This window comes from Dysidea avara, chromosome 6 (assembly GCF_963678975.1).
Source record: "Dysidea avara chromosome 6, odDysAvar1.4, whole genome shotgun sequence".
In the NCBI taxonomy this organism is placed as follows: Eukaryota; Metazoa; Porifera; class Demospongiae; order Dictyoceratida; family Dysideidae; genus Dysidea; species Dysidea avara.
The window spans coordinates 3,428,501-3,441,457 of record NC_089277.1 but is presented as its reverse complement, the minus strand read 5'-3'; the positions used below and the strand labels follow the sequence as shown (position 1 = coordinate 3,441,457).

Genomic DNA, 12,957 nt, shown 5'->3' with positions numbered 1-12,957 from the left:
ATAGCATTTTTCCTGTCTTAAATTACGCGCCCCGTATATTTTAACTTTACGCGTGTTGAAAAGTATTTTACGGACTGAAAGGACATGGGCCTGTTTGACGATTATTTTTGGCCGTGTTTAATCTTCTTATGGATGTGCTACCTGTTCGAAATGTACCTGGCATACAGGCAGGTAATGTGAACGCATATGATACGAGCACGTGTTTACGATTGTATTAATTATTTTTAGAGATGCTTATATAAAGCAGTCAAGACGGTGCCAGCAGAATTAAAAGATTCACTAGACCAAGAGACCTTCGATAAGTCACGTCTCTATCAAATAGACCGTAGTACGTTTGGCTTTTACTCCGGAGTGTATTCACAATGTGAAATTACTGTGAGTACAATCACATACACCTTTAACATCACAGGAAAAACATTTTCTGATACCAATATAAACAATTCCCAATATCGGTATCAGATAATTTTTTTTCCTGTGTATGTTACAGAAGTATTTGGTGAATTACGTAGCTTGAACACAGGAGTGTGTGCATGTAGTGCTTGTAGCTTTGAAGTGTAAATGTGTTAGTGTACTAAGCAGCGTATGTACAAGCGAAGCACCAAAGCTGTATTTGTATTGCAAATTGTCAGGAGATCCCCTGATTTGATCTGTTAGGCCACTGCATATGTAAGTAAAAGTCACCAGCCGGCTCAAAAATTCTCAAATGTGTCACTAGGTACACTGTACAAAGATGTTAATGATGTCACCTAGTTTGGTCTTAACCAAGGATTAGAGTTTGTGTTCTGTTCTTTTACAACGTGTAACTCAATAATTAACCAGTGTAACTTTTTAAAAGAAATTTTCTATATGATAATTATGATACCTTTTGAGTTCTTAGGCCACTGCTACTTCCTGCCACTGCTACTTCCTGCCACTGCTAACTAAATATGTTGCCAAGAAGTCTTGGAATGAAAATTTGTCTTTGTGGTTGGCCTTAGCAAACATTGGCAGATTACCTCATTTTATAATTCTCATATGAAATAGTTTACTTTGGCTACTTTATTCTTTTAGTTTTTCCTACTCTATGGGGTGTTTCCATGGCTATGGCAAGTTGCTGGCCAGCTGTTACATCATGTTGGATACAGTGAGGAATATGAGGTTAGTTTTAGCAGTAAAGATGCAGGCAGTATAGTATCCCAACTGTAACATTGTTTGTACATGTGATTGTTTCTAAGTTTAGAAACATGCCTTATATGTACTTTGTTGTACACATGGGGCGTAGTTGTGTTAGTATGCATGTGTGTGTAGTTTACAGTGGCAGTGTCAACTGGTCCCAGTGTGGTTGTGTTAATGTTTAATTGAAACTGGCCAATAAGGAAAGCTTACATTCCAGTGGCTGATAATGAATTACTAGCACAACTTTCTCTTCAAATAAAATACCTCAAGCAACTATGTGCGTGTGTGTTGTGCACGCACACATATGTGTGTGTGACTTGTACAGCTGTGGTGTTGTTTCAAGTATACTTTTCTCTATGAGTATATAGTTGGACCGCAGATTTCCATAGTGATTTGGGATGGTATTTGGGTGAACCGGCCAGGACGGCTAAAGAGAGAAAAATAGAAAACTGAATTGCTTGCTGAATTTCTTTTGGGTTGTGTTTAAAATGTGGTATTGCTCTTATGTAAACTTTTTCTCTGTTCAGTTAAAATTTCTCTTTTCTCTGTTCAGTTCACCAATAGCTTATTTTTTTATTGCTACGCTACAAGGCAGTGATTTAGTAAATGTGTAGTTTTTCTGAGTGGGTTACTAATTGCTGATGCCAGAAAATGCAGAGCAATCACTCAGTACATGTGCCTATGATCTTTTCTGTGGAAATTCCCTCCACCTTCAGTAGGGCATGTATTTGAGGAGCATAATCGCTAGCATTCCTTAAGGTATGAACCTTCAAAAATCAGCTTATTTTCTTCCACGTTTTTTCTTATTCTTTTCTCACCATGTTCAGGACCAAATTTGTACCTCTTATACAGTACATATTTGAGCAAGAATTATTGAATACCTGCCTCTAGATACATGAATTACCTTATGATTTATAATGCTCTTGTTAAGGTATTGGCGGTGCTTGGGTCATAGGAATGGATTTCAAATTGAAATGTCAGTAAACATTTAGTTCATGCATTAATTCGTATGTGACTTGTAAATACACCAAAACCTGGGACAGTAGGTTGTTGAGATCATGTAATACTGTACACCCTAAATAACCATGGTCACTTCAACCATAAGTTATTAACAGTGTAGAGGAGAGTGTCCAACACAATACAGAGCCTCTACAAATGATTAAGTATGATTCAAAGGGATTCTCTCAGACGTGTTAACAAGTGCACACTGCCAGAAAAAGGAAATGTGATGATTGCACATGGGAAGAATAAATAAATGTGATGATTAAAACAATCTTCACATATAGAATATACTACAAATCACAGAATTTTACAGAGGAAACCCTTTGAATCACACTAAATCATTTGTAGAGGCTCTGTATTGTGTTGGACACTCTCCTCTCAATTATTAACTCTTGCTTCAACCCTGCTCTATTGTTCTTTTTTTACTCTGTAATAATAATTTCCTTTCTACCAAGAAGAATAAAACAAAAGTCACTCCATAAACAACAACTCTGGCCAGAGAGGATGTGCTTAATTTATATTTAATGATTGGTGTGAACCGCCAATTATTCTGGCATCCATGTTAACCAAACGTGACTATGAATAATACTGCATAGTTATGTTAACCAAGTGATAATGATAACTACGCAAACCCTTCACTCTCGTGATGCCTCTTCATTGGCTTCTGACGTGTGTGAAGTGGTATCCACTTAATACACAATATCTCCTTGACAACTGTAGCTATGCACTGTAGTGATGCAACTGAGACATGAGGTGTATATATTTCAGTCCACTTATTGGCTGATGTTCGTGAATTTCTAAATACTCTCATACGATTGTCAAGGCCACCAACATAGCATCAATCAATGGTCTATCTACTAGTGAATACTATCAAAAGCTCATGTGCTGAGAAGCCTGAGATATTGAGCAATACCATTAGTCTCCTGATTTATCAGTGCACCATATATTGGACTATTAAACAATTCACAACAGAAACTTCAAAGAATCATTAATCTTTTGTACATATGCACATTACCAACTCTCCTCCTTTATACGTATGGAGGAGGTACAGGAGGAGGGGGTACAGGAGGAGAGGGTACAGGAGGAAGGGGTACAGGAGGAAGGGGTACGGGAGGAGGGGGTGCAGGAGGAAGGGGTACAGATTTTCAGTATTTAGTAGTGTTGCACCAATATGAGATTTTGCCAATATTCTGATAACCGATATTAGATAATATTTTCAAGCCGATAAACATAGCCAATCCGAAATTGCACAACATGTCTATTTTGTAGCAACTTTTACTAGAAATTTGATTGTGAAGGACCTATTTATTTAGCTTATGTATTTTGGCAGGCAGTATTGCTACTACAACAGCTGACAGTACACTGAAGCAGTAATAACAAAGTTGAAATACAGGAAATACAACTCAATGCGTTTATAAACATCATTTGGTGCACATGAGCATGTATTTCTAAATAAATACATATATCTGTATCTGCTGCTTTTTTCATCTTGGTGCCGATCTGATACCGATATGCAAAAATACAGCCGATATATGGTTTTTCCGATAACCGATTCGATTATCGGTATTAGGTGTGCTGTGTCTGTTTATAAGATTACACTACAATAGATCAGTTAGTAGAGTTGGGAGGTATTTAGGTATTAGTAGTTAAAAAGATACCATTGTGGCTTTCTAAAAATACTGAATACCGAATTTAATGTATTAGTTAAATTTTTGGTGGTTTAGTGGTGGCTACACATGAAGTCAAGCCCCATACAACCATGTGTTTATGCTGTGGACAAGACAAACACAATAATTTACCTTTTGAGATATTCAAACCTTACTTTGTGGTACAATTGTCATTTCATTTGTTCCTTTAAAAGATAACTTTCACTACTAGCACAATGTGGGTATAAGTGTAAATCATAGCTTACCCAGGTTTTTAAAAACTGTACAATATAAAAGGTATTTAGTGATACTGAGGTATTTTTCCTAATACCGTACCGTTCTTCAAAAAAGCAATACCGCCCATCCCTATCAGTTAGTACTACAACACAGAAGCCACTTCATCCATAGTAATACCACCTCATTATAGTTACCAGATCCCAAACATAGCTAAGGTGTACTTCATGACCAAGACCATCTCATTATAGTAACCATGTCAAGTGGGTCCCAAACCAAAGGAGGTTGGAAGCATAATAAACGCTACGAAATTTTTTTTCTCATGTTAATTACATTATTGTAAGGTGGAGTATAGCACTAAAGGAAGGCAGCAGCATTGAATGGTGGCTGTGATACTAATTATTAATCTTCTTGTTGGCGGGGCCCATTGTTCCTATCGTTCATCTGGAAGCTTTCTTCATCTTTCTAGTCTGGTGTGATCCCTGACTAGGGCGCACACCACTACAATCTTAGTGAAGTACGCTGCATAGGATGACTTCTTGGGTATTTATTCATGCTGTTTTCTTGAGTGGGACTCCTCTCTCTATCTTTCTAGCTCGTCAACAAAGGCATTTACTGCATCCGTGGCCTGGTGCAAGATCTCGCGTGATTTATACATAGCCCAAGTTTAAAAAACTAACCCATTCAGTGAGGCTTAACAGGGCTTATTGTGCCAATGCCATGTACTTGTCATATTTCATCAATTGGGTGGTATTTCAGCACCCAAGGAGGCCCAGTACGCTTTCAATACAAAACCATTTGGCTCATGTGTATGCTCCCAACCTCCTCTAGTCCCAAACATAGCTAAAGTGTACTTCATGATCTCATTAATAAGACCACCTCATTATAGTGACCATTTCAAGTAGGTCACTAATACAAGTGTGAGGAATGAGTAGGGATCATAGAAATGATACAAGGGAGGTCATCTATACATACTTGTACAGCTATACTAGTGGACGTTTAATTCCTACTCCAGTCATATACAGAGTATAGCTGAAGTATCCACTAGTATAGCTGTGGGTATAGATTATCTCCCACTCCCTTGTTTCATTGCTTTTAATTTCTATATCTCTACTCAAATATAAAATTTCTCATTTTTAAACCATGCATGCACCTGGTTTACTGAAATTGTTTTCCAAAAACTGTTTGTTCGTATATTTGCTTGTCTTTCCATACCTACATGAGTGAATTGGCTTATGCTAAAAGCAGAAGGCTGCACAGAACCAGTAAACTGTAAACCTTTTTGGTAGATAAGCTTTCGCTTTTCCTTTCGTATTTGTGCTAGCTTGAAAAATGGGTGAAGCGAATTCCTCAAGACGTTATTTATGCCTTTATGTGAGCATAAAACAACTGAAAAAATGGCATATCTGGCTTCGTAAATAACGAATTCCTTTGAGCATGTCCCATATTTACACAAAAGGAAATGAAGGGCATCCTTGAGGTTTTCTTTATACAATTCACGTGTTGAAACATGATAGACAAGCGAAAGAACAGTTGAGAGGATAGTTCTGTGCATAATTTTGTGGTTTTTTCGAGTTACACTTCCTTAGCAGTGCATAGCAACGCAATTACAAATTGGCAAATAATCATGAATTACGAAATATGTTAAACTATAGCATTTAATTAATAATAGCATGACATCAAGATTAATTGCCTATTTAGCTAGGATGGGATAGTATTAACCACATGAGTGCCTGGTTTTTAGAAGTAGCACAACATCAACTTGTTCTTTACATTTGTTTGTTTACTGTTTTTGTAACATTATTGTGACCACTACACACCACATCAAAGGGAAAGGTGAGACATAATGCATGCCCCAAGTAAAAGCGTTGTTGCCATTTCACTTCTTGTACCACCCAGTATACAGCATTGAACAGTACAAGATGCAGTTAATCCAGTCACTATGAAAATTGTGATTAAATGCACACCCCAATTATCAGTTACTGGGAAGATACAGGCTTTCTGCTTCATTTTCAGGTTTTCAGGTATATTCTACCTGTTCTACTTGTTATGCAGTGTTACAAGCAAAGAACAATACTAGAAGCGTCTCTACAATCAATCCAGTCACTATACAAATTGGAACAGGACTCAATTGAGACTGTACCTAACTTAAATACAGCCGAGAAAATAGGTGTATAGGTGGTATTGCTATATTTTAAAGATAATACCTTGGTACAGTGTAACTATAGGTACTGCCCTTAAATCGACACTGTTACAAAACATGTGATCACAACTGAATGAAAAAGGTATTTAGTAAGTGCAAACATTTCAGTTCAGCTACCCTTACTGTAAACACAGTTTAATTGATACCACAACATCCTAATTCTTGCCATTAACCACTACTGCTTATATATTTTTGGTGTTTTGTGGTATTTTGGTATAATAGTTTCGGTTTTGGCCTTACTACATATACAGCCTTGTTAACACCTTAAGTATTGGTACATTGCAGAGCCCTACTAGAAAAACTGCATTGTAGAGCCCTACTAGAAAAACTGCATTGTATACCAATCAAGCCATGCCTTACTGTAATAGGTGAGGTTGGATTCCCAGTTATCATTCCAAGTTCACAAAATTATACCAGCTTTGTTTAGTCCTGTTAAACACATGTGTCAAAAGAACATGCAGCTGGGAGGATCATGAGACAGTGAAGGAAAAGAGAGACACTAAATGAGCCTGTTGTTGGTAGTGATTTATGTATTGAATACTCCTGTCATGCTCAGTAGTTCCAACGTTTTGAGTGCCGTCTATTTTGTGGTGTGTACATTCAGTAATTCTAGCAATTGTAAAGAAAAAAAACCAAACTATCTGCCGTAGGTGTAATTGCTATGTCTGTGGGTTTGATGGTGTGTAGTGTGAGCAAAGACTTGTGTATATATCAAGTCCCCTAGATCATGATATGAGAATAGGGAGTTGATGTATTACATGACTTGTTTACCAAGTAAAAAGCTGATCGTTTATCAGTTACATGCATACATACAGCAATGAATGCTATTATAATACACAAATACAGTTTGTGTACTGTTGGCTGTTATCAGTGATATGAGGAAACAGTAATGAAGACATTCTCATGAATTGTGACTGCACTCTGTGTCAGCAGTCTGATTTAGCATTTACCATTTTAGGAATTAACTGTCTCTAGGGCTGGTGTTTGTGCGAGTGTGTGTGCATTAAAAAATGTTGATAACTGGATACTGTATTTATGTTAGCTTAAGAATACTTGTACAGCACAAAGCCCTATCATCAATATTTCAAGGTAAAACCCTTAGTATCATTTCCCTGAGGCTTTACCATTGCCTGTATTTTACCACTAACGTCTCTATGAATCGTCTGAACCTAATAAAACATTACCCTTTGTAGTGGATTATGAAGTACAGTGGGTTAGTGTGATACCATTTTAATATGCATGCATGGATTTTTAAACTGCTGTTGTCACTATGAATTCAAGCCATGCTGCACTCCACATGTATGGCAATTTTTGATTTGAATAATGCTGGTCGGCAGTGGCCAAAGTTGCTATAGCTACCTTGAAATGAACCAGTACTCACTACTTTGTAGCAAAGGTTGATATAAAATTAGTGCCCATGATTCCACGAAATTACTTAATCTAGGAAACATTTTTGTGTGTAAGAACATGACCATCAGTTGACCACAAGCACCACTAGGACTGCCAATAGTGATGAGCCATAGTGTAGTGGTCAGTTACGTATTAATAATATACCAAACATGGCTACAGTGGATTTACATGACTCAGAAAGTGGTATGACTTTTTGGTTCATTTTATGTATTTTGGTGCTTGTTGGAATTTCATACAAAACTTGTAGGTTTGTTTTACAGTGTAAACAGACCTGTAATAGTTGTAGCATGGGCACAAGGGACTATGTCTGATATGTTTGACAGCCCGAGGATCACAGGCCCGAGGACTGAATGCATATTGTATATGATATGCTCCATCACAATACAGTATCTCTCTTTTAATTATCATTTTACTCTGTCTACTGCTGCAACAAGATCACATTCTTTCTCTCTCTTATGTAAACAGTCACCTTTAAACTCATTGTTTGTGTTAATTTTTTGTAAATAGTATCTCTTTTTGGAATTGTATATTTTGTCTATTTTCCATACTGCCTCTTTTAGGTGGCTGTTTCTTTGTTCTAATTATAATTTTATGTACTTTTGTGTGTTGCGTTTTAGTATTGTACCTGTGTACTTCTTTTGTGCCCCTTCTTGTGTTTGTAAGCTGTATATACCACTATAGACCTTGTTGCCTTCTTTGCTTATCTTACCTTTCCGTTAAAGTAATAAAAGCCACATACATACTTAATACAAATGTTAATTCCCTCCTGGTTTAATCACGATTTCCTTGTTGATGTGGTGTTGTATATTTTTCCTTATCAATGCTGCTATGATAACAAAAGTGAAAACAAAATGTGATAAACTTTACTATTTTAAAGTTTTGTTTGTTGGTTTACATGAAAGAAGCAAGACATGATAACTAGAAAATTTTCTTTGTGCATGGTACACCTGTAGGTAAAGATGTACATGTAGAAATACTGGTATATTTCTAGAAATAGCTGTATGTACACTGTGTACCCTACTGTAGTCTGGCCAACTTGTAGTAATAATGTAATGAAGCATATGTGTACATGAGGTATTGTACGTCACTTCGTACATGATTGACACATTAAGAGTCATGAAGTTTTGCATTTTCTTATCCCAAAAATATCTACTTACATAATACCAGCCTTATATTCCTGTAGCTGAAGTGTGTTTGAAAAAGGCTTGTGACAGGGATACATTGAAAAAGTTTTAACAGAATTTTCTGCAGACTGACCAACTGTTGCCTTCAGAAAGACACAACTCAACAATGGCTTAGCTACCAGCTATATTACTTATACTTAAAGTGTCACTCACCTGGGTTGGGTGTGTACCTTATGGGAGATATGATGACCATCTTTGTTCTTCTTGGTATCACATTTGTTTATGAAGGTGTCGTTGATTCATGGGTAGAGAATCAATGGCTTTGACTTACGTACCTGTATTTGGCAAAAAATTAACAAACATTTTTAATGATTTTACAAACTGGTAGGGATCATTAAAATAAAAGAAGTCACTACATGGCAGATGTGCATACAGTCAGAGCAACTTTTACGTAATGTAACTAGTTACATCCCTTGTATCTACAACTGTCCAATATGCAACTAAACTTGGCTGTCAAAAGGCCATACCTACGTATGTTGCCACAAGCGTATCAATTGCTGTGATAAAGGTAAATAATTGGGATTCTACAATCTGCTGTGTATAGTACAAAATGACTAGGTATACACCACCTCTAGGTTGTACTGTTACCAAGGCTACTATGTATCAGTTATCATAGCCCTACACATCTTGTAGGAATGGAACAAGTTGACCAATACCATTTGTACATGCAGGCTCTGAATACACTCACATTCATAGACAGTAAGTGTTTGTACATTTCTATAATATCAATGGGTACCTGATGATAGCTGGGGAAGTATGTTATGTGTGACTGTCCATGTTTCACGTAATGGGTGAAGGTCCAGGTGGGACTTTGGGTGCCCACACCTTTACCTGTGAGACATGGTACAGCCTCCTGTGGGTTACTAGCCCTGCCCTAGGAGGATTTGTTTGCACTGGCTCATGGAACCTGAGTGGTGTAACGGTGTTCCAGTGCTGGTTCACTGGATAAGCATGACTAGCATAGTAGCTGTAGGCATTGTATGTACAGTATGTATGGGTGTGTGTGTGTGTGTGTGTGTGTAGTGTGTGTAGTGTGCGTGTGCGTGTATGCATACGTGCGTGCATGCGTATGTGTGTAGTGTGTGTGTGGGTGCATGAGTGCAAGTGTGCGTGTGTGTGTGTGTGTGTGTGTGTGTGTGTGTGTGTGTGTGTGTGTGTGTGTGTGTGTGTGTGTGTGTGTGTGTGTGTGTGTGTGTGTGTGTGTGTGTGTGTGTACATTTGTTGTAGTTGCATGACCTTTATCCATTACTTACTCTATTACTGTATCACTACAGATCATGCGGTCCATAGTGTTCCTACTGTTGATGATGTTCATTGGTAACATCACCGGACTACCATGGCTGGTATATGAGACATTTGTGATTGAAGAACGTCACGGTTTTAATAAACAGGTATATATGTTCAGTATACCATTGTATGTAACTATGTGAGTATGTATGCTGCTCTGCACAAACACAGTAAAGTCTTATCAGTTGATAGACTACTTCTCTATTAACACCAATTTCTTGTTTAAACAGCTCAACATGCCCATGTATGTGCGCACCCAACCATGTGAGTATGTATGCTCAGAGTTGGTAACTAAGTTACATGGGAGTTAGTTTTCTGAAGTTACTACCCCAGCTGTTGCTACTCTATACAAATACAGTATTGAGTCCTTACCAGTTGATAGGCTGTTTCCTCATCTACGTATACCAATTTCTTAATTAACCCTTTCACCGCTATAACCGGATTTATCCGGTTTAATGATGTATGAGGTACAATTCAAACGTACTACCATGCCACTTCTATCATACATTTTGTAGTATGATGTACTTACCATGAAATGGGCGTGCCCACAGAGGTTCCGTTTCTGGAATAACCGGATCCTTCGCAAACTATTGTGGGCTTGTTACATAATATCACAAAGTTTTTTTTTTTGTTTGTTCAAAAAAGACGAGCTTTATGAATCCTCGAGTTGATAGTCACATTTTGAAGTCCAATGGATTGTTATTGATAGGCTAAGACAGTCAGGGAGGACCGTTGGCCATTTTTCAGAAGTGTGGCGTGTGTGTATATGCACGTGTGATGAGATTTTTTTGGAAAGAAACCAGCCAAAGAAACGATCGCTCAGTAAGGAGACTGTTTAGAATAGTTGTATGAATTGTAATACTTACCTGTAACAACTTTCTATGTGACTGACTACCTGATTTTACCATATTTTTCAGTTTTGTTGTCTTTGTGGTTTTATTTACGTAAACAAGAACAACCTAGTTGAGGTACTTAGTCTATAGCGATCACTTAGAGGTATGGTAACTAAGTAGTTTAGTGTATAGTGAAGCTTGTATAGTGTGATTTGCTGTGGACTGTATGCTCTCCCAGAAAATTTAGTGGTAATTAAATCAATTAAGCAGTTCAGCTCAACACAAATGTGCACAAACATACACTACATGTAAAAGCACACACACACACATGCACGTACTCACGTACACGCACACAATATAGTGGACACATATAAACCAGGTTTGCAAAAATTCATTTCCTGTCATCTTTTTCAAGTTAATCATTTCATAATTGTCACATTTATCAGTAGATAAACAATTCACTCCATTCTATTGAATTGTCCCACTTGATACCCTCACACAATTAGTAATGTTTATACAATAGAGTTTAGGAGTATTGGATTCCAGTGTTTGGTGTAGTACAAGATTGCTCTATATTGTGTACCTGATCTGTTTTCATAAATTTTTCGATTTCCTTGTTTCCCACGAGTCGTGCACCACACACATGCCAGTGAAGTTGAGGAACAGTCTCCCAGCACCTTGATTGTTGAAGGCTGATCATCTTTGTGTCACATGGCAGGTGGCTAGCAGTGTTAGAAAGACATTAGAGACAGAGTTGCCAGGCATGGCATCTGCAGCCGTCCTGAAGCTGACCGAGGCTGGATTAGATAATTGCTGTGTATATACACACAGTTAGTTTTGTTGTTCCTATCAACAGGTGTATCATGTACATGTGGACAAACCATAGCAGCCAATACATACATACATACATACATACATACATACATACATACATACATACATGCATGCATACATACATACATACATACATACATACATACATACATACATACATACATACATACATACATACATACATACGTATATGAGAGGTGAAGGATTTTTACAGCCTGCAATGCATTACTTCCCCAATTGTATAAACGTTGTTTTGAGGTACTGTAGTTTAGTAGTGATGGTTTGAAATAGAAGTGCTTTGGAGAGCTTTATTTGTTATTTGTTACCCTTACTGAAATGAAGTCTATAAACCTTCTGTACAGGTAAACTCCTTGCTCCTTTTTGGTGGTCAGAAATACGGGTGTGGCGACTCTCCTCAGACTTTGTGAACTACATACCTTCCCTTTGTGTTAACTGAAAAACAGTGGTGTAGAACTCATAGACCACCAGGAATAGCCTATATATCCCTTCAAGTTTAAAGGGAACCTGTCCCGTCCTTACGCAAATGAAAATGTAGGGTAGCCTTGTGGCTCTGTTGAGAGAATTTACAGGGAAAGCACAATAGACTAACTATAAAACAGTTGAGAGGATACTTCTGTGTGTAATATGTTGTTTAAAGTGGTTTGTTGAATAGCACTTCCTTAGCAGTGTATGACAACATAATTAGAATAATTCGAAATATAAAATTACAATGACCAATCAAATTTACTAATTCTGTATGCATTATTACAAGTACAGAAAAATTTGGAATTTTCAACTAGAGTAGGGACCATAGCACATTGATAAAAAGTACTGAAACAAGCTGGAGTAGTGCATGATATTGAATCACAATAAAACAATTAAGAAGTGTTATATCCCTACTGTGCATTTCCATTATGGTATCTTGAGCTTTTATGAGGTTAACATGCACAGTAGGGATATGACACTTATTGTTTTACTGTGATTTAATATCGTGCGCTACTCCAGCTTGTATCAGTACTTTTAATAGATGTGCTATGGTCCCTACTCTAGTTGAAAATTCCAAATTTTTCTGTGTACTTGTTTGTTAACTTTTTTGTGGAATTAATAATTATTATGACTAGTGAACCCATGCATACCGCATCAAAAGAAGAAATGGCGCCACACATCCC

The 12,957-nt window shown here is 37.3% G+C and overlaps 1 protein-coding gene across 1 annotated transcript in view; it reads left to right on the top strand.

Moving 5' to 3' along the window:
- The first annotated feature begins 13 nt into the window (after positions 1 to 13).
- LOC136257285 (CAAX prenyl protease 1 homolog) overlaps positions 14 to 12,957 on the top strand; it is a 29,660-nt gene continuing 16,716 nt past the window's right edge. The window contains exons 1-4 of the mRNA XM_066050386.1: positions 14 to 171; positions 229 to 375; positions 1,051 to 1,137; positions 10,109 to 10,225. Coding sequence (XP_065906458.1) covers positions 85 to 171; positions 229 to 375; positions 1,051 to 1,137; positions 10,109 to 10,225 — 438 coding nt within the window. The 5' untranslated portion in view covers positions 14 to 84. The remainder of the gene's footprint in view (positions 172 to 228; positions 376 to 1,050; positions 1,138 to 10,108; positions 10,226 to 12,957) is intronic.